Source organism: Drosophila obscura, unplaced genomic scaffold (genome assembly GCF_018151105.1).
Source record: "Drosophila obscura isolate BZ-5 IFL unplaced genomic scaffold, ASM1815110v1 contig_165, whole genome shotgun sequence".
Taxonomy (NCBI): domain Eukaryota; kingdom Metazoa; phylum Arthropoda; class Insecta; order Diptera; family Drosophilidae; genus Drosophila; species Drosophila obscura.
Genome location: NW_024542752.1, coordinates 283,390 through 309,889, shown reverse-complemented (window position 1 = coordinate 309,889; position 26,500 = coordinate 283,390). Strand labels below are relative to the sequence as shown.

Below are 26,500 nucleotides of genomic sequence, written 5' to 3'. Positions count from 1 at the left end.
GATCCAGGGCCAGACCAACCATCTGGACTCACGACTGATTCGGCCCTCCGGCAAAGTGCACAGGAAATAGAGCGACACGCCAAAGACTCGATTCCGATTCCGATTCCGCGTTGACGCATTTTGTGCGAAAAAGCTGCAGGGAAATCAGTCAATGGAAACAGCGACCTTGGGGCTAGCTGGACGTTGGTTTGCCAATGAGTTTGCAACAGGTACACATGACATTAACTGATCAGGACCTGCCTAAAATATTGGCCATCAAATTTACATCCAAACGTTGGGCGTGAAATATGAATTATTGATTGCATTTGGGCCACTCGGGCTTGGAACGGGAGATGATTCATTCATTTGTTTTGGAAAGGGATAAGGCAGATATATATTCAATAATTACTATGGGCTATGGGCCCATTATGGGCCGATCTGAGCGTGAATTTCGGCATGTTCCATAGGTGGATCTCCGGCTAACCAGAGCGTAGAATAATGACTGGAATGATGCCAGGGATAATGTGGATCAGATATCGTTTGCAGTATATATTTCTGTGTGTGTGTGTGTGTTTGGTTGTGTGTGTGTGGGTGTATGCGTAGGTGTACATAAATAAAAAAATACTTAAAAGGTAAACAAAAAAAAAGGAGGAGCAAAATGAATCAATCGACTAAAATTAATAGGTAAAACTCCAAAGCAGTCGACTGCCAGGGGAACAATTCAGTTGCAGTTAGTCCTTCATCAGCTGCTGTCACGGGGGCGTGGGGCGTGGCAAGGTTCATTTAGACATTTTCGGGCTCTGGCAACTTGCGCTCGCAGCAATGGCAAACGAGGGCATTGAGCCGCTGCCCGATGGCCGACCATACCGTCATGGATATGGCGGAGACCTCGCAGTTGCTGGCGGCATCCGGCTGCAGCTGATGCTCCGCATCCGCATCTGCATCGTCGTCGTCGTCGTCGTCGTCGCCAACGATGTCCTCCGGCGGAAGCAGGGCAACGATGGGCCCCGGGTGGGACAGCGAGATGTCGGTGGCCGTCTTCTCGGTGCTGGAGTCATAGGTGCTCCCCTGTTGTCAAATCTTTGGCGCCACCTCCGAGGAGGAGGCCAAGCTGGCGAGCCCCAGCTCCAGCTCTACGCTGAGGCTGGGCGGAATGACCACGACCCCGTCCACGGATGCGATGCGTATGCCGGGCACCTCGCCGGCAGCACCGCCGCCGCCGCCCTGCACTGTGCAGCGTGTTGTTGCTGTCATCGTGGCGCGACGACTGGCGGCTGCTGTCGTTGGACGAGTGGCGTGTCATGCCCGGGCCGCGGCTGCAGGGCACGTCCAGGCTGTAGGCCCGATGACGGTGCATCGTACCGCCACCACTGCTGGCTCCAGCTCTGCCAGAGCTCGACTGCTGGCTATTCGAAATGGTGCAGCAAATGGACTGCGGCTTACCGCCACTCATTCCAGGACCAGTGCCAGTTCCAGTTCCAGGCCCGGTCCCAGCTCCTGCACCTCCTCCTCCGGCCACATCCAGGGCGCTGTTGCTGTCTCCGGCACTGGGCCCGGCTTCGGCTCCATTGTTGTTGGCCCTGCCATGGCAGGGACTGCTGCGGGTGCTGCCAAAGCGTTTGTTGCCCTTGTCAAAGCTGAAGCTGAAGTAGTCCGAGAACTGGCGCAGCCGCGACTTCCACGAACCGGAGCCACCGGAGCCACTGCCACCGGCCCCGCCGCCACCGCCGCCACCGATTGCGATAGCACCGGACACTGCGGCGACTCCGGCCTGGCTGCTGGCACTGGCATTGGCATTGGCACTGGCCGGTGCACCGTTGCTGGCCAGCCCGATCTGCTCCAGCTGCTGGCCACTGGGTGGAGAGACGTTGCCGTTGGAGGAGGAGGCGCTCGCTGCCACATCCGACAGCAGGGGAACACTCGCCGTAGGCAGCATCTCCGCGGCACTGATCTCCCCATCCGCATCCCCATCCGAATTCGCCTCGGTGCGGGCCAGCAGTTCATTCAGTTGGATGTTGCTACCAGCTCTGGCTCCTGATCCTGCTCCCGATCCAGCTGCAGCACTCGTGTTGGCATTGGTGTCCTCTTGGCCACGCTGAGCAGCTCCTGCTGCGCCTGCTGCAGCCGACTCGTGGCCGCCGCTGCGTTGGTGGTGGCGTCCGTAGAACACGTTGCTGTCGGAGATCACCTGGGGCAGGCCGTCGGACAGGCGTCGGCTGTGGCCGCTGCTGTACTGGTCGAGGCTGACGGCCCGATTGTTGCCAAAGTGGCAGCGATTGCTGTGATAGCCGTGGATGTTGCCGTACGAGTTGCGGATGCGCTGGCCCCCGCCGCTGCTGCACAGCTCACCGATCATCGAGGGGCGCTTCTCGCGCGACGATTTGCGTGAGTTCGAGTGCGAGGACTTGCTACGGTTGCTGCTGCCTTCCGTGTCCACCTTGAACTTGGATGTCTTCTCGGCAACCTTGACGACGAACAGAGAGAGAAAGATGGAGAGAGAGAGAGAATGGAAGTGCCATTTGGGGAATACAATTTATGACTTACATCCACTTCGGTGGCCGTCTCCGAGTCGCCGCTCTCGCTGCCCTCGGGCAGATCGTGCAGCTCGGCTGCCATGCCCCCCGGCTCGTCCACGGAGGTGCGTGAGGCGGACTTTTGCGAGGGTATGCTGCGGCGTGATTTAACGCTTATACCAGAGCCGGAGCGCGGCATTTGGGGGGAGACGCTGCCAGTGCCACCGCCACCGCCACCGCCACCGCCACCGCCAGCGCCAGCGCCCTGTGCGTTGCCTTGGCCCTTGTCCATGATCATCTTGTCGCCGGAGGCACCCGGGGTGCTCACCATGGCCGCGTTGGAGTCCATGGTGCCGCTGTTGCTGTCCGAAGTGTTGCTGTCGGCCACGGATTTGCGCGTCTTTGTCTGGGCATCGTTCAGGCGTCTGAGGAACGGGACACACAGAGTTCAAGGGAGTTTCCTATAGGAAATGGCGGTGGGGGGGGGTAATCACCTGTAATACTCCAGGGCAATGCGCACTGGTATGATGATGAGCTCCGTGAGCTCTGGCACCAGCTCGCCGAGTGCCTCGAAGAGCGGCAGCAGCACCAGTCCAATGAAGCGCACCTGGGAGCCCGGCTTGCTCACCTTATCCGGATCCATAAACGGCGTCACCGGCAATCCCTCCGACTTTTCGGCCGCACTCTGTGCAAAGAACTCCTGCAGCAGTCGATCCAGCCACGGCTCGGCCACGTCCATGGGCCGTGCCTCATTCGAAATGTCCGCCACCTTAATGAGGATCATGCACAGCTGAGCCGCAAAAGATTGCAACGCATTAGCATGGGGCTCAAGGGGGCTGCCCGGGCGGCAGTGGAGTGCTCGCTTACCAGATTGATGTGGGCCCGATTGCTGTAGTCAAAGATGGGCGTTATCTCCATGAATTGGGTGAGGATCTCGTTGTGGCGGGCCATGTCGGTGGCCAGGATGCAGCGAATGATGCCCTCACGTATGGTGCTGCAGAAGGCAAACAATGGCGAAAAATTATTATCCATGGAATGTTCAACTTAAAAGGGAGCACAAAATGTGCTTTAGTGGGCCTTCAATTTTCCTTCCTTTTCTAATCTGTTCATGAGTTTAACTTGCTGTACCTCCTTTTACTTTACTCTTCGAAATCCTTTTTCTTCCCCACTCTTTTTTTGTATTCTGTTGCATTAGCGTGGACTTTTCTGCGATTTCAACTTCTTGAAGTTTTGACACGAGAAAAACACCAAAGAAAATGCAGGCTTTCAAGCGTTTTCTTCGTGCATTTTTCCCCACGAAAATTGCGTTTGCCCCCAGGTCCCCAGGTCCACACCAACTGAAGTACAGATTGAGTTTTCCCATTGACATAGCTCTCGTGTGGCCAATAAAAGTGTTTACCGTTGGAAAAGGCAATGAAGTGTTTTTCCAAAAGAAAAGGCCAATCGAAATGGCACAAGAGAGAGGGAGAGAGAGAGTGCGAGAGAGCAGGAATGGAGGTGACGGACAAATGCAGCGCGTAAAATATCAAATCGCATTTCGTTTTATTTGCAGTTGAGGCAAAGCCCAGCCATCAGCAGGAGCACCAGCAGGAGGAAGACGAAGAACGTTAGGGTATGCCCTGCCCAGATACGATGGCAGTCACCAATTCAGTTACCCATCGTTCCCATGGCTGCATATATGTTATAGAAGTCGGATTTCGAGAGATTGATGGGCAGAAGATCAGCTTTCTGCTGCTCAAAAATAATTTGATGTGTTGTATTTTCTCCTTTTATGCGTTTTTCCAGGGTATAGAGAGAACCAAGCACAAATTTTCAAGTTTGATAAATAGAATTTTTCGTGTCACGCTGCATTGACGTGGCAGACTTTGGCGCTGCCTCCCTGCCTTCTGCCTTCCGCAGAAACTTCAACATCAACTTCTTCCCCTTCTCCTACTCCGTCTCCGTCTCCTGTTGCAGGGTAAGCGTCTTGCACCTGCCGCATTTAAAGTGCAAATAGAGCGTCTGTCACATTGGAAAATATTTTTATTTTATATATTTTTATTTTATTTTATTTTATTTTATTATTTTCGCTTTCTTTCACTTCTGGCTCTGACAGGGGGCTGCGCCTGAAACAGCTTTGATATGAGTTTTTGGGTGGAGTGGTGGGTGGGGGGCTCAATCGGCTTAGTGAAACATTTTGTTGATAGAATTCCGCTAAAAATTGAGTGGAAAATTGCGTTCACATCAATAACCAAACAATGTCTGGCATTGTGATGGCAAAATACGATTGGAAAATAAGTTAAAAAAAAAGTGGAAAAAGAGAGTTGCCTCAGAGCGAAATAGGTAGAAATAACAGAGAATGGGTAAGTCGGGAAAGTGTAAAGAATGCGTTGAATAAACAATACAAACGATCGTTAGAGCAAAGGATTTTTAATTGGACGCCAATAGGCGAAAGAGTTGCCTCCCCCATAAACAATTGAAATCGATTTCTAAATCCGAAACGAATTGCAAATGGAATGCGTTTCGGTGCTCAAATAGCATTTACCACAGTGGGTCCGCCGCACACGGATCGCAGCCACAGCCACCGCCACAGGCACTCCCACAGGCACTCCCACACGCACTCCCACAGGCACCCCCACACCCTCAACATCTTCATCTGGATTTGGCATATCCCTGGCCATGCACTGGCACACGACTGACACGACTATGGCGCTTAGTAATGGCATTCAATTAATTAATACCTGGTGCAGCCACGTGGCTTTTGGGGGGTGGTGGGGATTAGGCGCTACAGTGTGCGCCATATCTGCAGTTCAAATTGCGATTTAAGGGATAACAAAGCAAATGAAGTAGCCATCCATTGATTGGCAATGCCAGGGACTATGATGGTAACTGCTTGAATGGAGGAATCCCATTCACTTGTGGCATGAAATCCATCTTAGGCTGCGCTCAAAATTTACACCGGATCGGGGTATATTTCGCGTCTCAGAATTCGTCCAGCCTTGGGCTCTTCTTTGCTTTCCTTAAAAGCAGCTGAAGCGGCTGCCTTTCAATATTTTTTTGTAGAGATTCTAATGCAGTGATTATCCATCTCTGGTTTGCTGCTGCTCTTGCCACTTCCAACCTCCCTCCCCACCCTGCTGATGATGATGAATTGTGCGAAGGGGAGGAGGGGTGCAAAATGAGAAATGAGCAAAAGTTGAGCGTTGCCCAAAAAACGGTAACTATTATGCGCTAATTATGACTAAATAATTGCATGAAAAGCGTCGGGAGGCGGGCGTCGAGCACCAGCCAAAGCTCAACTCGAAACTTAGGAGTATCCCCCCATCCCCTATCGCCCCTCTCCACTCTCCACTCACCACTCTCACCACTCTCCCCACTCCTACATCTGCTATTTGCTCGCTTTGATGATTTATTCTTGGTTTGAGCACAGCAGCAGCTGGTTTTAAGTTTACTCTTTACTTACAAAACAATGCCACCCAATCCACCCCCCACCCTCCCAGAAAGCTGGAGCTTTACCCCGCACATACCGCTTTGGCGGTTTGTCTGCGGAATTTTGATTGAATTTTTTCCTGTTGTTGTGGTTTTCATGTAACCGGAACTTAACTTTGCTGATTGGGCACTCAACGATAAGTAGTACAAGTAGCGATAGCACACGCATATCACTTTGGCCAAGGAATGAGCGTAGCAAACGAGAATGATAGTGGCAAGGTATGTGGCAGGGGCAGGGGCAGGGGCAGGGGCAGGGGTACTGTATCGTAGAAAATACAAAAGGAAGCTGCGCACTGGAAACTGTTTTTAAGGCACATATCTTTTTTAATTTTTATGTTTCTATAACATCACGAAACTGGCCCGATCTGCCAGTGAAACAAAACATATTCAAATACCCGAAAATCAGCCAATACCTAAGCAATCCCTCCACTGAAAACATACAACTAATTACGGAATATCTGAAAGGAACAAATACATATATATATACCACGAAATATAGATACAGACATATGTAAATATTTGAGTACAAAAACTGTACTCAAAGAATATAGGGATATATTATGGTATATAGAAATAGACAGATAAAGGAATATGGTTGGAAAGAAGGATATGGAAGAATACAATGCCACCGTTCCTTTGAATAAATTAAATATAAAATGTTATCGGAAAAAGTGCAACACTGAAAATTCTCCTCAAAATAAATGTAAATAAATGCCAGGAGACAGACGTATGTACATATGTATTTTCGCTTGAGTTTAAAATATAACGCTGATAAATTGAAACTATAATTTATAAGCTTTGGTCTTGTTACTTCCGATCCATTGGAAGCGCTCGATGTTGAAATTATACATTAGTAAATACCATAGGTACTATAAACATTGGAAAATAGTTTGGTAAATGCTCTCATTTCTGGATGACACCCAGCCACACCTACTGCTTGCTACTGTCTGCTCCTGTCTGTTCCTGTCTGCTCCTGTCTCGCCGTCTCTCTGTCTACTCTCTCTCGCACTCGCACTCGCTCTCTCGCTACGCTTTCATCTGCCCACCGTTTTCGTGTTCCTCTCAACCCAAAGCTACGCGAATGTAAACTTAACTCACCCTCCAACTAAAAATCTAATCGCACTGAGCTTTGCTCTCAGTCAGAGGTGTGAGTGACTGTATGCGTGTGTGTGTGTGTGTGTGCGTCGCTCTTGAAGGGCGACGAAAAGCGTCTGAGATGTTCCGTTAATTTGGAACTCGGACGTGTGAAAGAGGGAGCTGGCTAGAGCGAGAGAATGGTTGAGCTGATTAATTGATTACACGTGGGTCTGCCTGCCTTCCTGCTCGCCTGCCTTCCTTCCTTGCTCAAAACGGTAATCATTAGAGACGCGCCGACAGTGGGTGTGTGTGAGCGAGAGGGCGAGTGTTTCTGGTGTCAGCGCGAATTCTTAACCCACATGGCCCCATTTAGTGCAGAAAATTTGTGGTTACAAATCGTCATAAAGCTGTTTCCGGGAAGATTCGGGGAAATGCTTGAAATTATTATTTGAAAAAAATCTTTTCTTTGAATGCTTTTTTTAAGGTATTTACGTTTGCGGTGTGGAAGCACTTGCGTGGCTTGAGGGGGGATTTCCCCACCCCACCCAATTAGATGATTGGAAGCCCCAGGAACGAACTGCTCGGGCAGCCCTCGCCGTTATGGCATTGGCCCAGAAGGCGAATGTCAGGGCACCCTTATCAGGCACGGCGGCTTATCGACGCCGCGACGCGATGCGACGCATTTGCCCCGGAGCAGCAGGGGGAGCCCGAGCCCGAGCCCAAGCCCAAGCCAGAGCCAGCAAGCAGTACACAAAAGCCTCTGACGCTAAACGCAAGTGAAGATGAAGATGAAGCTGCCGCGGATTACCTGGACGTGGCTGGGAGTGCTGCTGCTGCTGCTAGGCCACTGGCACTGCGGCGAGTGCGATGCGGAAGCGGAAGCGGAAACTGCGTTGGACTGGGAACTGGGCAACTGCCAGCGGCAGATGGAGAACGAGATGGACACCACGGAGGCGGCCTGCGACAACTTTCACCAGTACGCGTGTGGCAATTGGCATGCGAACAGCTCCCAGAGGGCCTTTGGCGCCCACGACATGCGCACCAAGTGGGCGGCGGGGCACAAGCAGCGTCTGGTGCGCCACTTCGAGGGACTGCCGCCGACAGCGGAGCCGGATCAGCTGGCCACGTTCTACGGCAGCTGCATGTCCGACCAGCAGAGCCTGCACGTCTACACAGAGGCCTTGGAGCGCAGGGGCTACTGGCCGCTGGTCAGCAATGCCTCGGCCTCCTTTGACTGGGTGGCAACGAGCGCCGGGTTGCGTCGCTTCGGAGCGCAGAGCCTGTGGCGCCTGCTGGTGCAACCCAACTGGCAGGCGGCGGACCAGAGCATCTTCTACCTGCTGCCGCCCGACTTCGCGCTGCTCGGCAGCAACTCGATGAGCGAGTTCCTGTACCAGCGCTACCTCAAGAGCCTGCTGCTGGAGCTGGGGGTGCGGGTGCGACGCGCGGCCGCCCTGGCCGAGCGGCTGGTGGAGTTCGAGCGGGAGCTGCGCCAGCTGCTGCCCGCGGAGCAGACCCTGGTGCTGCGCGAACCGCAGCCCCTCAGCCAGCTGGTCCAGCAGCTGCCCCAGCTGCAGCTGCGGCGCTACTTTGATCTGCTGCTCCAGGGACTGCCGTCGGGCGACACGGACAAGCTGCTGGTGGTGGCCGACCAGGAGTACCTGGGCCGCTTGCAGCGGCTGCTGCAGCGCACAGACGGCGCGGATCCGCTGGTGCTCTCCACCTGGCTGCTCCTCCAGCTGCCCGCCCACTTTGAGCTGCACCTGCACGACGACGACAAGCTGGTCGTGCGGCAACGTCACTGCCTCGAGCAGCTCAGTCAGCTGCTGCCTCGCCAGCTCGCCCAGCTGCATATCCGCCTCGTGCTGGGCGACGATCCCGCGGTCTACGAGGGGCTGGTGCTGCGTGTCCAGCGGCTCTTCCGCCGCCTCCAGCAGCAGTTCGAGCGCCAGCTGAACGAGACGGACGTGTTCGAGGCGGACCGGAGCACCCAGACGCTGGCCATACAGAAGCTGCGCGACATGCGGCTGCTCCTCCCCAAAACAGTGGCGGAGGCACAGCCCCAAAGCGGCGCCCAGCCGCTGAGCAGCAACTACGACGAGAACCTGCTGCAGCTGTCACATAATCGGGCCCTGGCCGAGTTCCGCAAGGTGATCGACTGCCAGGAGCAGGCCTGCGACGGTTCTCCGCCCGTGGAGGGCCTCGGCCTCGGTCTGGATCCCTTGTCCGTGAACGCCTACTATCGCCTGAGGCAGAACGCCGTTGAGCTGCCATTGGGGCTGCTGACCACGCCGTCGGTGATGCCGTGGTGCGTCAATACGACGGACCTGGTGGCTCGACAGGCCGGCGCCATGGGCTCCATTCTGGGCCACGAAATGATGCACGCCCTCGACTATGACGGCATCAACTACGATGCCAGCGGACAGCTGGCCAACGGCCAGTGGCCACCGCGGGCCATCATACGGTTCGGGCTGCGTGCCGGCTGCTACTTGGGCGCCCGCTACAGCAACGCCACCCTCACCATCAACGAGAACATGGCGGACACCGAGGGGCTGCGACTGGCCTTTGAGGGTTACCGCCTGCAGCGCGCGAATCGAGGTGTCACCGATCCCAGGGGCCTGAAGACCTTCTTTGTCGCCTTTGCCCAGAACTGGTGTGGCAGTGCAGCGTCCCCATTGGGGGCTGCTGGTGCTGGTGCCGGGCAGCATGCGACACACGCGGAGCGGGTCAACAATGTGCTGGGAAACTTTCCCGAGTTTCTCGAAGTGTTTCAGTGCAAGGCAGGCAGTCGAATGAGTTCGCCGGACAAGTGTCGCATTTGGTGAGGCTGAGGCCCATCGAAGCGAATTTTAAATCGATTCATCTCCATTTCTTGTGCATTAATATCCCCACTTTGCCATGCCCTCTTTGGTTTTGAATCAATAAATGTTAATCGTTGACGGGCCCTCTAAGTTAATTGACACCTTCCTTGTCCCCGAAAGCTCTTCCCTTTAATTTTCTATTCGAAAACAAAATAGAAATAAACAAATTAAACCCCCAACCCCACACCACTCCCCAGAGAGAGAGAGAGAGAGATGGATTTTGGAATTGAAATTCCAACGAAAAGTGTGCCTTTCTGACTAGTAATGGGGGATAATGCTTTGCCATTCAAGGTGATTATTAGTGCAAGAAAATCAAATGCCAAGAGAAATCTAATTAAATATTTTAGTTATTTGCTGGGAAATGACAGTGACAGCAACGGCGACAGTCGTATGCAAGAAACTTGCAGTCACAAAAGTGTAAGCCTCCAAAGTACTTAAATATATTCATGCACATTCATGACGCATGCCTCAGGTCGCATGCCGCATGCCGCATGTCTCCTAATACTCTGCAATGACAACTGACTGCAAATTGTTGACAAGCGCAAAGGCAACAGCGGCAGCATCTGGCATTTGATCATACATATATAAACACACGTACATGCAACATATATTCGTTATATGTATGCATGCGATATGTTCTACATACGACAAGTTTTGCCATCAGAAACTCCCAAAAGTATGCAATAGTTTATGCACGCAAACTTGCCAGCAAAACGCCTTCAAGCAGCAGGAGAATGGGAATTTTGAACAGAGATAGAAAAAGAGATGGAGAGACGGAGAGAGGAAGAGAGGGAGAGTGAGTGAGATGGAGTGAGAGTGAGTGAGAGCAAGTACAGCAGATATAACAGCCAAAGAATGGGTTGAAGTAGAGCTAAGCAAAGTCTGCTTCCAAGGGCACCTATTCCTTTTGCTTGCTGATTGCGCTGTGGCCTGATAATGCTCCTCAGCCCCATACTGATGCTGATGATGCTGATGATGATGTGGCAGCGGGCTGCCACTGCCACTGCCACAGCCACAGCCACAGCCGCTTTGCACCGCTTACTTTGCTTCAACCCGTCAAACCCGACGCAGGCAAAAGAAAATGTAGAAGAAGAAAGCATTTCCCCGCCTAATCCACTTAATTAGTGTTCGTGGAATATTTTCCAATATAAAATGCACGCAATGAATGCAACAACAACAAAAAATAAGAAAAGAAAAAAAATTTAAATAAATGAAATTGCGAGAAAAACCGCAGAACAAAAAAAAAAGAAAAACCAAACAACGAGAATGAAGGATGCAGCGTGTGCTGGCTACCCTGGCAGCTGGAAAGTTGATTAGTCTATGTGAATGGATCGCTTTCTGATTGAGAATATTTTGACTGCGCTGCAGAGTCGCAAATAAGAATGCCCCATGGACGGTGGGGCAGGCAAGGAGGCAAAAAAGAAGCTTAAAGGGGTCGCAAGGTCAGGCAGGAGAGGAGTGCGGCGGTGTTCTCGGCCGCAGAAAATGCTGCGCTAAGCCATCGCATAGATTTATTATATTAACGGATAATCTGCGCGAAAGCGCAAACTTTGTTGGCATAACTCCTTCCCCATCTCCCCAATCCCCCCCCTCTTTATCTTTCGCTCACTCTGCGTTAACCGCAAAATGTTCAGTAGTTAATCGATAAACTGGGATTTGCATAGAGATTTTCGTTGTGTTTGATTAAATTAGGTAATCGCCGAATACGAGTAGGAGGGAATTTACTTGCACGAAATCGTGGCATCTTTTTGTGGCTTGCACTATTGATGGGGCATGAAATGCCAGTATAGGTATTTATTAAAATTATTTTATATTTCTTTTATTCACATTTGAGCAGGGAAAAGGTGCCCCTGGGGGTAACCAGCCCCACGTGAACTTGGCCAGCATAGATTACGCATAGATTATTAATTACGGATAACGCGCGAGCGCACTTTGTTGGCATACCCTCCCCATCTCCCAATCCCCCCCCTATCTTTCGCCACCGCGTTAACCGCAAAATGTTCAGTAGTTAACGATAAACTGGGATTTGCATAGGTCGTTGTGTTTGTTTAGGTAATCGCCATCGGGGGAATTTACTTGCACGAAACGTGGCCTTTTTGTGGCTTGCACTATTGATGGGGCTGAAATGCCAGTATAGGTATTTATTAAAATTATTTTATATTTCTTTTATCACATTTGAGCAGGGAAAAGGTGCCTGGGGGTAACCAGCCCCACGTGAACTGGCCAGCAAGCAGTTCTGCTACTGATCTGAGTATTATGGTTCGTAATTGCCAACAACACACAGTTTTTATTTCTTGATAACGAAACAAATATCTGCATTGGTGTAGCATAAAAGTATAATTGATTTTTATTCTTTTTGCGGTGCGCTTCAAGGCACTGCGATGAGTAAAGTGAAAAGTCTCTTTCATGATTGGTTCTTTATGCCAGTGAAGTCTCTTCAAATAAATAAACTTTTGTTTTCTCGTTATTTTTGTTATTTTTCAGCGGATTTTTCGTGCAGGGAATATATATATTTTTTTTGCACTTTACTAAATTTTTTATAAAATTTTTATATATGAAGAAATAAATCGAATTGCTTTACTGGCAGCTATCCTGAGACCTCTAACCTCTAGCTTTTAATTGATACACATATGTTTGTATAAAAACAAAACTATGTCCACAACCGGCACCCTTCCCCCACATTTACAAGAAGTCGCCTTCAGCTGTTTGCTGTCCTCGATTTATTGTCCGTTATTCACTGAGGTGAACCGGAAATCTTCACCATATACGTGCACTCCTACGCGTGCATCCGTGCAATAATTTCATTCTACGACGCGTAGTCGAATTTTCTTGAGTTTTTTGTTGTTTTCGTTTGCTGGAAATAGCGATGCCATCGCCAATTAAATGTTTCCGGTTGTGTTCGACTTAATGCAGCTTAACTCTTTTATGAATTATCCCACGAGGCAACAACCCCCAGCTCCAGCTCCAGCCCCACCATTCAATTCCATCTGATTTCGTTGGCGCTGATATTTTCATACCTTGCTATTGTTCTGACTGTATTCGATTGGCGCATTCGGCGCTTAACTCGATTGCATTCAATGGCCCTCGACGAATGGCCCGATCCGATCCGATACCCACGCACCCCTCCTACATGCCGCAATAAAAGCGCCAAAATGAAGTTATGGGCAAGCTGAGCGCCCGGATTATGCCCTGTCCGGGCCAATTACAACTTAATCTTCATTTGCAGCCCCACTGCATTGTGGCAACAGACCCACCACCCACCAACAGCTACAAGCACATCCTACAGCTACTTATTTTATTGTATTTTTATTTATTTTATTTTATTTTTTTGCAAGTACCAAATCGATACATTTCACAGTCGTGCCTTGGCATGGATTGCAGACAGTGGAAGTGGAAGTGGCAATGGGAGTGGTTGTTGGTTGTTGGTTGGGTCAAGTGGGCGTGGGGCCTTGGGGGATGCATGGCGATGCATAGGTGTTGCACGAGGCAGCTGTGCAGGTAACTGTTAATTACCACGGCAATGGGGCAAGCGTTTAATGCAATGCCATTTGGTACGTGCCGTGCATAAAGTGGCCGCAGCCAAGTTGGCAATTAATTGCCGCCAACTCCCCCACCCAATACGAATAACGGACACTGGACAACGGACACTCCCACACCGACAGGCTGTGAAGGTTGCAACTCGAATGGGCCAAGAAAATATAAATTTAAAGGCGGGTTTACTCACTTGAAGCTGTCACGGCTAAAGTTCTTGAATATGTTGCACTCGGGATGCTCCAGCAAACGGAATGCTATCGAACAGTGATGATTCTCCAGCGGTGAGATGTCATTATATCTGAATGGAAATTAGTAATTAGTTGAGGGATTGGTATCGGTATTGGTTGAGTTGCACTCACCTGAGTGCCAGCTCGGTGCGAGCATTGATCTGGTAGATATTGTTGTAGCCGGGATGATCGAGGTCGTGACAGATGCAGGACACCAGCAGGATGAGACACTCGAGATCGCCAAGGCGGCTCAACAGATTCGCTTGGCGTGTAATGGCGTACATCTGTAATTGCGATTGCACATAGAAGATATATTAATCCATATACTACATATATAATCATTATATTTATCCAACTATCAAGCACCCAATCATAGGTGGATGCGCCTCAATTATCTGTCCATTTATCTTTGAGCCAGCAATTAGCGCTGCCAGTTTAACATTTAAACATTGCCATCAAGCAGTTGCTACTTTAAGCTGCCCCATGCCACCCCCCATGCACCGTGTACCATGCACCGTGTACTTGCCCTTATCCGTTGCCGTGCTCGTGTCCCTGGCCCTGGCTCTGGCCCCAGGAGCATTCTCCTATATCGGATTCTATCGTGTGGTGCTGTCGCGCCTCACCTTGCCGCCGTCCCCTGCAGCCCTTTAGCCACGAAGCGAACTTAATTTGTCTGGTGCGAGACCTTTGCAATTACCAGTAGAAGGACCCATCCGCCATCCCAGCCATCCAGCCATCCAGCATCTGCACCGTGCAGCAGCCAGTGGGCACGGGCCAGGCAGGCAAGCAGGCAGGCAGGCAGGCAGGCAGGCAGGCAGGCAAGCAGGCAGGCAAGAAGGCAGGCAGGCAGGCTATGCAGTGCAGACATGCGTCGGTGTGGCATGGCTATGTGGCAAGCAGTGTGGCAAGGTGTGCGTGTGTCTGTGTGTGTGGAATGCCCAGTGGCAGCAAAATCGTTTGCTGCAAATGAAGATGACTTTGCTGGCGAGAGACCCTCAAGGAATTTCAACAGTGTTCAATTGAAGCTTTTTCGAAATACAAAAGCAGCGTAAAGTTTGCTTTGCGCTTTGCTGCGCCCCCCCCCCAAGTTGTACTACCTCAAAGGGTGTGGGCTGTGGGGTGTGGGTGCGATATAGTCAGGAGGGCGATGGGGGGGTTCTTGGTCGTAAAAGTTGTTGCACAACTTTTGCCGCCGCTGCGTTTACTTTGGCATTAAGTGCAAATGGGGAGCGGGGGATGTGGATGGAGTTGTGGGTGGTGTAGTGGGGAGAGGGCTGCTTGAAATTTATGCAAATGCAAATGCTGTTTGCGTTTCGAATTTCGCAAGTTTATCTAAATTCATTGTCCACAAACAGACACGCAGACAAGCAGCCAGCCCATCGGCAGAGCAAACGACCCACCCATCCGGACAACCACCCACCCATCCAGCCACGCAGCAAAAACCTCCTCCCCGCTCCCCGCCCCACCAAATTTCCCCCTGGGTGAGCGATGCATTTTCTGCTCGTTGGCAAAGTTTGCAGCGGACAAAAATACTCCAAGGAAATCAACGGCAGCGTTGGATGGAAAGTGCAGCCAATGGAAATTAGTCAAAGTGTTTGGTCACGCCCCCACAAGTTCCACCGGGCGAGGGAGGGGGGAGGGGTTGTGGTGCGTAGGGGTGTAGGAGTGAATCCCGAGGGGGGGATCTGTTCAATAATTTAAATTTACGGTTTTATGCGTGTTGTTGGCCTTAATGCTCAATTTTTGTTCGCCAGTTTGTGGGTTTAGTGCAGAAAAAAAAAAAAAAACAAAACCAAAACAGAAAAAAAAGCCGCTTAACGGCTTGACTGTCATGTCCTGCGAGAGTTCTCTTCTCCGACTTCACACACACAGTACAGAATATATATACGCACACACACACACACACACACACAGACACATAGACATGACCCACCCCGCCTATGCAAATGGACGCCCATTGAATTGTAAAATATGCACCAACGCATATGGATGGCAGATATTTGGCCCCAATTCCAATGTTGATGGCGGGGAAAAAAAATCCAATGGATAGGGCAAGGGGAAATGGAACGTAGAAGGGAGAACGGAGGAACAGAAACGGGTTAAGGTAAAAAGGGGAAAATGAAACACAAAAAGGGAGCGAGTGAACACTGTCAGGTGGATGTCAAAATGCAAGCATTTTATAATCGATTTATGGAGCCATATTCCATTTCCAAAAGGAATCTGCTAAATGGATGACTTTCATTTTTTTGTGCCTCAACACTCAACAAAAATGTATAATATTTCAGGCATTTTACAGACCCAGACACACACTGACATCCATATGGAGGAGGATGGTTGGGCGGCATTCATGGTATTTCTGAATAGCATTTTGCAGGCTAAATTTACAACCAAATGCAATGAAAAAAAAAATATTCGTATGGCTGATTTTTTCATGTGTAGAAAAGCGAACGTTGTTGGTTTTTTTTGTAATATTTTTTTTTATACATTTTTTTCTTGATATATGTGTCTATGTGTCATCGTTGGCAATTGCTGGCCGATTAAGTCAATCAGAACAATGCGGGAACTAGCCACATGCTATATGTAGTACTGTAAATAATAGCCATGAGTTCTAGTATTTAATTGGAGCAATTAGAGCTGGATACTGCTTGGATCAGTTGCCCCCCCTCCCCACTGTTAAAGGGTAACCCCTAACGCCTCGTGGCTGCCATTATTTTAATATGAGGATATTTACGTTATGATTACAGGAGTACACTGGAGTGTACGCAGAAACGTTGAACCTCAGTGACTGTTTTAGGCAAGTAAATATGGCGAGCAGCTGCCACATATTGTGTGGCTTCCATTGAAACTCTTCAATATGCGTGGCATATACTTTTCAGGTACTTTTGCAAATGTGTTTCCATGTTTTTGCGTGTGCTCAAGCAACTCCTCAAGTTCGTTTGGGTGCAAATTTTGCTGCATGGCTGTGCGGGGCTTGTGTGTCCACTCCTAAAGGGACTGATTTTTGTGCGGATGGTGCAGGGCAGCCATAAAAATATTACAGTACAGCGATGACGTGGACACTGATGACGCTAACGCTGATGACGATGGCGATGACAACAAAATGGCCGTGGCAACAATGGGGGCGGCACCCGCTTTCTCTCACACTCACTCTGACTCTGTCTCTGTCTCTCTCTCTCTCTCTCTCCCTTTTGTCTCTCTCCATCTCTCTATCTTTCTGTTGGCTGCTTGTTCGTGTGTGTGTTTGTGTGTGTTGTGTTGTGTGGAATGGCCATGTTTTGTCTAGCACATAATGCGGTTTACGGGCAACATATTTCCCAGCAGCAGCAGCAGCAGCAGCAAAAACAACAACGGGAATCATAATGCAATTGTCATTTGGATGCTGCTGCTGCTTGTGCTTGTGCTGTTGTTGTTGTATTTGTTGCTCGCTGCAATGTTCTGGCTGTGGGCAACCGTGCGTATACTTAATGCTCTGACTATCTGACTCTGTCGTCTCTCTCTCTCTCTTTCCCACATTGTTAATTTCAACTTTCATTCTGCCATTGTTGCAGAACACCCAACATTTGACTCTTTCAGCAGTGGGTCGTCCGTCCTTGCCTCCCATTTCACATCACCCCATCCCACATCCTACCCTATGCCACTCTATCCCTGACCCGTTTGCCTTTGTTGCCAGGAAAAATAATTTATTAAAGTTTTCATTTGCTATGTATGTGTGTGTATGTGTGTGTGTCTTTGTTTTAGCCTCTCAGAAAGTTGGGGTGGGGGCGAAACGTGTCCGTGCACAGTGAAGCCACGACTAAGTGCACTTGCAATGGCAAACTATGAAATGAACAGGAGAAATTATTTTAAATCATTTCGGCTTTAGCTTTAGCTTATGTCCGAGCTAAGGCCGAATGAATATTAAAGTGCACACAAAACAAGGAATTAATATTTAATGCACCGCACGAGAAACGGAACTGAACTGAACTGAAGCAAATGCCACAATAAATGCCCGATCGAGTGAGAACGGACTGGCAGACACCCTCTAAGCGTGCGATAAGATTTTCAAGCATGCTCTTGCTTCTTTTCTTCTTTTCCTTGTTTTGCATTCCATCTATGGTGATAGAGTGAGCATAATTAAATGATTGCTGGGGAAACATTTTAGTTGAGAAAGTTGCCACCAATATTGCGGCTCGTACCGTGTTTCATTTGCCAAAAATTTAGGTTACAAAAATGTTTCGTTGGCCCTTGAGCAGCCAAGTGGGTCGCTGGTCTAAGTGCTGCCAGGAGTGGGGGGCTGGTGCTGGTGCTGGTGCTGGCACGGGGTTTTAGGGGCAGTCCGTTCCCATCCCCATTCCCATGCCCGTTTTTCGTGCGCTCTTTCCTTTTATTTTTTGTTGTTGTTTTTTTTTTTTGTTTTTTTGTACCGTGTTGGGTGAGTGACCATTTTGCATAGAACCAAGCCATGCCAAGCCAACCCGTCCCGACCCGTACCCGACCCGATCCTCCCCACGCCAAACGCCGAAAGTGTTGCTATTTAAAGTGAGGCAAAATTCTTGGTCTTCTTCTTTGTATGTATATCTCTCTCGTATCTTGGCAGCTAAAAATAGGCCTTGCTCCAACACACACATGGATACAATATGTATGTATGTATGTATATGTAGCTATAGATATAGTTGTATCTGTATCTGTAGCTGTGTGCTTGCTTGTAAGGTTTGCCCTTTGGCGCTTTCGTTTATTTTTGCATTGCATACAACGCTGTGGCAGGGCGGTGGTGTAGCGACGCACATTGTGTGTGTACGAATCTGAGTGTCGTGTGTGTGTGTGTGTGTGTATGGTTTTGTAGTAGCACGTTATGATATGGAAATACGACTACAAGTACGTGAATATATGGCGGGTGGATATATATGTAAATTCCCACATTATATCGATTGCAATCTGAACATCCGCTCGGGGATCCGCATTCACATTCACATTCACATTCGCATTCACATTCATTCATTATAAGCTTCCTTCGTTGTGAATAGTTGTGTATATGCATGGTACGTGTGTGTGTGTATCTCTGTGCTGTGTTGTGCTGTGCTATTAATATAAGGCAACATGAATCACTTTGTGCCTGGCAACAGGGGAGTCAGTCTCGCACTCGGCGGCCACTCGGATGTGGCAGCGCTATTAAAGCAAAAGTAAGCAGCAATTCCCATACGAGCACCCCCCGCACCCGGCAAAATGCCGCTCTGGCACTGGCTTGAAGTACGAAAAGTCTTAAATTTTTACAAAAACAATACTGAAATATTTTGTTGGGATCCGGCTGGCAATTGTGAACATACAAATTACATCTTAGCTATACATATGCATGTATGTATGTAGTACGTATGTATGTGCTACGTATGTATAAATTTATGTAGAATTAAATTACTCACCATTTGGGCAACGCAAAAGCAGTGACGAAAATTATGGAACGGCACCTCATTGTAATGCTTGTAGACCTCATAGAGCCACTCGCGCAGCGTCTCTGCGGGAATGCTGAACTTCTCAATGAATCCCAGCTCGATGAACATCGTCTGCATCAGGTGGATGACATCGGCATCGCCCCATTCGTACGAATCGAAGGCGGGCAGGCGGAGGGCGGCCTTCACCTCGTCCGAGAAATTGGTATCACAAATTTCCAGGAAGCGACGCTTCACCTCCTGATGCTTTGGTAGACTGCTTTTACGATGTGGCGGCCCCAATGGCCGTTTGGAGAGACCTTCACAGTGCAACAGAAAGAGATATAGAGGGAGAGAGAGAGAGAGAGTGAGTGAGATTATTGCAGAGTGTGAGGTGTGGGGTGTGGGTTGGAGCAGCCCAAATTGGGGCACAAAATTTGGATATGTATCAATGTTTGTTCTACAGCTGCACTCGAGCGGAAATCTGTCGAGCGCTGAAGCTTCGTCTTGTCATCGTTGTTTCGGCTGTTCAGGCAATAAATAAATCGGCAAATTGAAACAGGAAATACAGCTTGAAAGACTCTCTGCCGACCGACTGGCCGCAGTGGCCATGGCAATTCAGATTATTGCAAAAACAGACGAAGAGAGAGAGAGAGTGAGAGACCGAGGAGCACCACAACCAAATCAAAATCCATTTGCACCACTGGAATATAACGGAAATACATTGGCCGACTCTAAACCGGTAGCACATCTCTTCCTCTGCAACTTCCTTCCATTTCTTCCCTGCCATTGCCATTGCCATTCGCACAGACAGGACACGGACACGGACATGGACATGGACACGGACTGAGTTGTCATCCTGCTGCTGCTGCTTTTGTTTTTTTTTTTTTATGCCAGTGCCATAGGCGGGAAATTAAATTTTCAATCGGTGGCACGCTTCAATGGATAAAAATGAACCCAGACACCAGACACCTCGGGCCTCTGTACCTGGGCCTCTGTACGAAATGATTCAAACGGAAGCTGCCCCAGCACCCACCAACCCAAAGCCGCCCACTGGCCTGGGCGACAGCTGTATGGCAACTGAGCTTCCAGGTTTTTGCCTCAAATTAGAGCAGCCAAAACCACAAACTATGGCACAACTAATGCTGATTTAACTTTAGAATAATGGCTATCCCCACAAGATTAAATTTGTATCTTGCATTTTGGTGCTGCCAACTTAATTTCTGGGCGTTGCAACTGTCTGGCATCACCGGCGCGGCACGGCACGGCTCGGCACGGCACATTCTCTGTAATTAGTGCCCCATGGAGAAACGATAAATGTGATGTGGGAGGGGGGGCATGCCACATTCTCATTTCAAGACCACTTCAATTATCCACTAGCAATGCTAGGCAGATTCATCAATCATCAACGAACGACCATTAAAAGTTCTTTGACGAAACTGCAATTAATTGCATTCCTATGGGGACACATCCACCTGCAGTCTGCAGTCTGCAGTCAACACTTGGCACCCTGCACCCTGCAGCGGCACATCCCATTTGGCAAATGGAATGTAAACCACTTCAGAACTGATTGAGAAGCCGTGTCAATTTATGGATAATTTAGCATGGGGCTCCGGAAATGATTTTTGCAAAATAGAGTAGAATTTCCTGCAGGAAAGGCCACATGCAGCGCAATTACCCCCCACCACCCAGCCACCTTTTTGTCTTTGTTTCGGCGTCTGTACTTTCAATTTGTGGGCCCATCCTGGCCATTCCTTTGCAGGGAGATGCAGGACAACTTCCTGCCTGGGACTACTTTTGTTCGGAGACTCAACTCATCACGGTGCAGGGAAAGGCTGCAATGATTTGATTGTAATGAGCGTCTCACGGGGGTCTGGGCGGCTGCTGGGGCCCCATCCTATTCACTGGTGGTCTTACCCACATCACAATTTGCCACATGGCCATGCATGGCAAGCGGTGCCACTCTTCGAAATTTGATTAAAACGCTTCCCTTTGAAGTACTCCAACCCAGACCCAGACCCCCACACACACAGATACAGATACAGAGTAGTTGCTGTCGAAGTAGTAGCCCTGCAGTTCTGGCTGTCACGGCATGAAAGTGTCATAGGAAAAATTGTTCGGGCTCCATCCGACAAAGGCAGCGACGTCGACGTCAGCATGAAATTCTGACCAGCTTCAACTGCTGCAGATCGAAGCTGACTCGTAAGAAAGAGAAGCAGATATCCATAGATTTCCCTCTCTCTCATATTTTTAGTTTTCTCTACCTGCATTCGACCCTAACTCTTCTACTCTCGCGCATTTCGTCTCCTCAAAGGGATGAGGGGAGAAAAACCGATTATTTGGTGCAATCTTTTGTTGCGAGCGGCTGTGATTTTTTTGAGTTGAGCGTCTTTTTACATGTTATTCCTTTTAAAAGTGGTTTTTCAGTGTTTTTAAAGTCAGGTAAGTGGATTCAGTGATTACAGTGCGCGTTGTTAGTTAAATTAAATTTGTACATGGGTTTCGCAAGAACAAATATGTATGTTTAGATTCTAGATCATTCAAGCGGTGTGGTCCCGTTAACCATGTGCGTCGCTGCGAGTGTTTGTTTTTGCTCGAGGAAACCCATGTAACTGCAAATACAGCATTTTTAATTAAAAAATATATATGTACAAATTGACTTATTTATTTACAGATCAAAACAATTCTGAAGTCAAAATCAAAATATTAGTCCAGGAGTAATTGTTTAAAATGCCTCAAAGGTAAAATCAAATTTCATATGTGTATTGCCTTATACAAATCTGAACATAACTCAGAAGTTAGTTCAGAAAATATTACCTTCCGTGGCTAAATATTTTTATTTTTTATATCATTTCAGGAGCATTGGTGCTTATTAACCTGATCGAGTCAGTTAAGAAAGGCCCTACAGATAATTAAAAATAATTAAATCAATGAAAAATCTAGAAAATCTGTGTAAAATAAATATATTTACTTTTATTTGAATGAAGTGTTTAAAGAAATTTTTGGGTGGCTTTCACTTATGAAATTATCCGTGAAATTCCGTTAAATTTAATGAGAAGTCTCACAGGTGATTTCATATAGGACATTTCAAAAGAGTCACGAGTGATTTCATATGGGATATTTCGAATGAATCACGAGTGATTTCATATAGGACATTTTCGGGAGTTTCCCCAGTGAAATCACTCGTGGCATATCCCGAGTGAAATCACTCGTGGCATGTCACCAGTGAAATCATTCGTGGCATGTCCCGAGTGATTTCACTCCTGGCTTATACGTATAAGCCACCGGTGAAATCACTAGAAAATTCAGTGACAATTTCATATGAAGTTTCACGAGTGACAAAAGCGGACATGTCCATACAAATTTCATCTGGAGTTTCACCAGTGAGTCACCAGTGGCAGAGGACATGCCATGAGTGATTCACCGAATGAATCACGAGTGAAAAGTGACTTTTGGAACTGCAGGGAGGTGTAGTCCCACCCCACACACACACACACACACACACACACCCATCTGTCTCTTTTACTCGCTCTCTTTCTCTGTGCCGCTGTCGGCAGCTGCAAGCCAAACACTTTGCGGGCCGTGGTTATAATTAATTTACTGCCACTTACAATTTTTAATTAAGCCGCCGTCGCGTTTCAGATATGTTATACTATATATATATACATACATACATACATACATACATACATACATACATACATACTATGTGTAGGTATTCTCTATTTGAGCGCACAAAAAGCGAGAGAAAGCAAGAAAGGGCTGGGGAGTTGGGAGTTGGGAAGGTGTGTTCATTATTAACCGACAGATTGATTTACAGTGAGGCTGGGACTAGGATGAATGGATGGACAACACCTGCAATTGAGAATTAGATGGGATAAGCGAATCGAATGGCACTGCTGGTAAAAGGCAGAGAGTAAAAGCCGAAAGCGGGGGAGAGAGAGAGAGAGAGACAGCGAGTGATTGAGTGAGTGACAGGGAAAGTGATGGGCAAACCAATAAGTTAATTGGAATTATGGTTTTGTGGCCAGTGCACTGCACAGCAATGCAACAGCAGCAGCAGCAGATGCCTTCATCATTTTGAGGTTGTTTATTCATTGAATTAATATGTGAAATTCCTCCAAACTCTGCAAGAAAATGCAAAAATTCACTTGCACATTTATGAGCTTGTCCTGATTGATCGATCATTGAATGCCGTTGATTAACGTTCTAGTTTCGATCATTTTAAAGCAACATTTGTGGCAAGCTGGCAACTACTGACATCCCGGCCAGCCTTGGTTGAATCCTTTCGTTTTTGCCCCGCTTCCAGCTGAATTTTATTCAGTTTTATGCTTGCACTCAATGTTGAATTGAATTACAATTTTTCGATATCCGGCGGGCTTCCGCCCCATCTTCCACAGATGACAGGCTGATCGATGAGTTCTGCCAAAGACTTATTCCACGTCCACTCCACACTCCACCACAAAACTTTGTCGTTCCAGCGACTCCCCCACGCCCCCTTACCACTTTTTGGCCGGAAGAGCGCCTGTCTTTCAGTGCAACTCTGATGCATCGGATAGCGAATACATTTGAAAATGTCATTCGAATTTCTTTATGTAGCATTTCAGCATTTCCGTTCGTTTTTGCTCAAACGCGACGACGACAACGACAACGACGACGACAGTCGCAGATGCAAAGAAAAAAATTGTCTGTCAATTATATTTGCGGTTGCATTTCCTTTGCTTCCAGCAGCTGAAAGGGGAAGCAAATGGTTGATTGATTGGAAAATTGCATATGAAAACCGACAAAACTGCATGCTTGCGACAGTTGCGACAACTGCAGGACCACCAGCAAGGACTACCTTTCCGGGGCCACAGACCACAGCTCAGGGAAACCACAATATTTCAGTTACTTAGCGATCAATGTAATCGTGTGGCCTGCCAGGTGCCGCATGTGCTGGGGCAATGGGCGTAGGGCTGCCAATTTTGCTGACAAAATGGCCAGCGGGCTGGACATGGGCACTTTACGGCCATTTCTTGATAAATTAACTCAATATTTTGTGTGGTTTACCGAGTCGAGCAATAAAAGTTGCTGCCAAATATTGCAATTGCATTCGAGGTGCATTGCAGTGCGGTGTGGATGCTGCACCCCCGGCACACCTTATTCACATTGCGCATACGCCATGTGGCAGCTGCACTCGACCATCCAGGCCATCGCCATCGCCATCTCCATCTGCAACGCCATTCCGCTCGCTCGATACGACTGCACTCCGATCCAGTCCACCTCTGGATGGCCATTTATCAGCTTGGACAAGTTTGCCTGTGCTGCTGGGACCGCACTGCCATCTGCCATCTGCCACATGCCATGTGCCATGTGCCCCCACCCCTCCTCGCCCACCGGACATGTTGCATGCAGTTTGGTCAAGTGACGCACATTCTCATAGCCAATAATTCAATTGTTTTTACTCTGCTGCTTTGCTGCCTTGGACACACAGGCTTCAGCAAAGTTTCTCCGCTTTTTCTACTCTTTTGTTTTTCAAGGCACAAAAGTTTTCCATGCCATTTCCCTGGGTCAGCTCGTCCTGCATTTGTTTTTTTTTTTGTGAATTGCTGAGGGAAATTGAATGGAATTTTATGGCAAACATTAACCATCAACTGCCAGAGTGAGGAGTGTAGAGATTTGGCCGTGGAGTGCGGAGGCGGGCAGTCCACTTGCAGTGTTTTATTGCACAATCGATCCGCCAGCTGACAGAAGATGCTGAAGAGATTTTCGGACGTACTTGCATGTGTCCGAAAATAAACAGATTTTCCCCACTTGAATGTCAAATGGCAAGGAAAATGCATTTAAGGCTGCAAGCGGAAAGGCACGAAAATTTCCATCGAAATTTATAAATATTCAATTTGATTAGGCATCACAGAGAGGCCACTTGCGCTCTCTCTCTCTGCTCTCTCTCTCTGTCTCTGTCTCTCTAATGAATAAATCATGCCTGAAGAAATTGTCGACTTGTAACCCAATTCGAGCAAATATTTCAAACACACTTTCTGTAATGATCAAATAGGCCATTGTGCTTAGGAAAATAAAAGAAAATCAAACTGCCACTGATAACTATTCATATGTGGGTCTCCTTTCCGATACATTTGTTTGTCTTGTTTGTCGCCATATCATTGCCGCCAGTCTTTGTGTCATGGATACACCTAGGGACTATGGATCATCTCAAAGGCAACAAGTGGCGGCGTGGTAATTCCCCTGAGATTCATATCAGTGTGTAGTATGGGACACTAGTTAACTTTTTGTTGAATTCCGAATGTTTGGCCATAAATTCAACTCAGAATGGGGGAGGGTCAGGGCAGCGTCTGGGGCTGGGGACAATGGAATACTACGAGCTCTTACAATAAATCAATGCTTAGGCTGTGGTGCCTGCGGGCACAACCCTTGGACTTGAGGAAAATGCCATTAATTATGCAACTGTATGGGGCATAATTTCACGCCTAACAATATGCAATAAAATACAACTGCCCTACCCCATATTGTGCCTCAAGAAAAGGAAGGGAAAACAAGGAAGGAAAACCAAAACAAAACAAAAATAACAGTGGAAGGGCCAACAAAATAGAAAAAGGGGCAAACAGCTCTCTGATGTTGATTATGGTCGCATTATGTGTACAAGCTGTCGTATCAAATGTTCTTTTTTTTGGTGCGATTTCCTTCATGGTTGCTGCCTTTCCTTTGCTTTCCTTTCCATTCCATTCCATTCCTCTCCCGTGGTCCCATTGTCCTTTGGCCCCTTTCGTGCCGCTGCTTAGCCTAATGACCCCCGTTGCGTTGTCTAATTAATTAATGGATTGTAATTAATTATTTAACACCATGTTCTCTTTGCTATTCCTCTGTCGCTGTCGCTGTCGCTGTAGCAGTGGGCGTGTGTCCTCTGTACGTGTTTTCCAAGAATCATTTTTATATGGGGTCCCTCGTCCTCTCTCTCTCTCTCTCATCTGCTCAGATGAGGCCCGCTCTCCCTTAGGAGGAACCCCCATTCAATATGCACGTTAAACACAAAACAAATGACAAATTTTGGCCACAATGCGACACGTCGACAATACGGCCAGAAGGTAAGCACAAGATTAGGAGGATGCAAATAAAAAGTAGGAGAGCTTTTGCGGCAGATTAATGATGAGTGCTGCACGGTCGCTCCTCTCTCTCTCTCTCTCTGTCTCACGGGAACTGTCTTGCAGAACAGGAAATAATTAACAAACAGGATCAGGCACAATGAAGGAATGAAGTGTAGCAAGCGCTACTTCTATCCATGGTTCAGCTGATGTTAAATCTATGTATTTATTTATTATTTATTTTCTTATTCATTATGTTCCATTTTGCAGCCTCTTTGCTTTGATCTGTCCTCAATTTGAGCAGCTCATCTGGTCTCAAATTCGACTTTAAGCGCTTCTCAATTAACCAATAAATTGTCA

General features: G+C 48.2%; 2 protein-coding genes and 1 long non-coding RNA gene across 3 annotated transcripts in view; 2 read left to right on the top strand and 1 right to left on the bottom strand.

Moving 5' to 3' along the window:
* Positions 1 to 563: 563 nt before the first annotated feature.
* The window catches only part of LOC111070729 (high affinity cGMP-specific 3',5'-cyclic phosphodiesterase 9A), a 44,952-nt gene continuing 19,015 nt past the window's right edge, over positions 564 to 26,500 (bottom strand). Inside the window, 8 exon segments of the mRNA XM_041591974.1 lie at positions 564 to 1,203; positions 1,205 to 2,443; positions 2,524 to 2,917; positions 2,987 to 3,282; positions 3,360 to 3,486; positions 13,623 to 13,730; positions 13,792 to 13,943; positions 19,056 to 19,381. Coding sequence (XP_041447908.1) covers positions 1,054 to 1,203; positions 1,205 to 2,443; positions 2,524 to 2,917; positions 2,987 to 3,282; positions 3,360 to 3,486; positions 13,623 to 13,730; positions 13,792 to 13,943; positions 19,056 to 19,381 — 2,792 coding nt within the window. The 3' untranslated portion in view covers positions 564 to 1,053.
* Positions 7,767 to 9,974, top strand: LOC111070730 (neprilysin-3). The gene has a single exon (XM_022361472.2). It carries the CDS (start codon positions 7,820 to 7,822, stop codon positions 9,860 to 9,862), a length of 2,043 nt encoding a protein of 680 aa, XP_022217164.2. The 5' UTR covers positions 7,767 to 7,819; the 3' UTR covers positions 9,863 to 9,974.
* On the top strand, positions 21,480 to 22,037 carry LOC121403892. Its single transcript, XR_005967537.1, has 3 exons — positions 21,480 to 21,503; positions 21,736 to 21,802; positions 21,919 to 22,037. It is a non-coding gene; the product is annotated as an uncharacterized LOC121403892 (long non-coding RNA).

Excerpts from the sequence above, each read along its gene's own strand:
- LOC111070730 (XM_022361472.2), top strand. The coding sequence starts at position 7,820 with ATGAAGATGAAGCTGCCGCGGATTACCTGGACGTGGCTGGGAGTGCTG.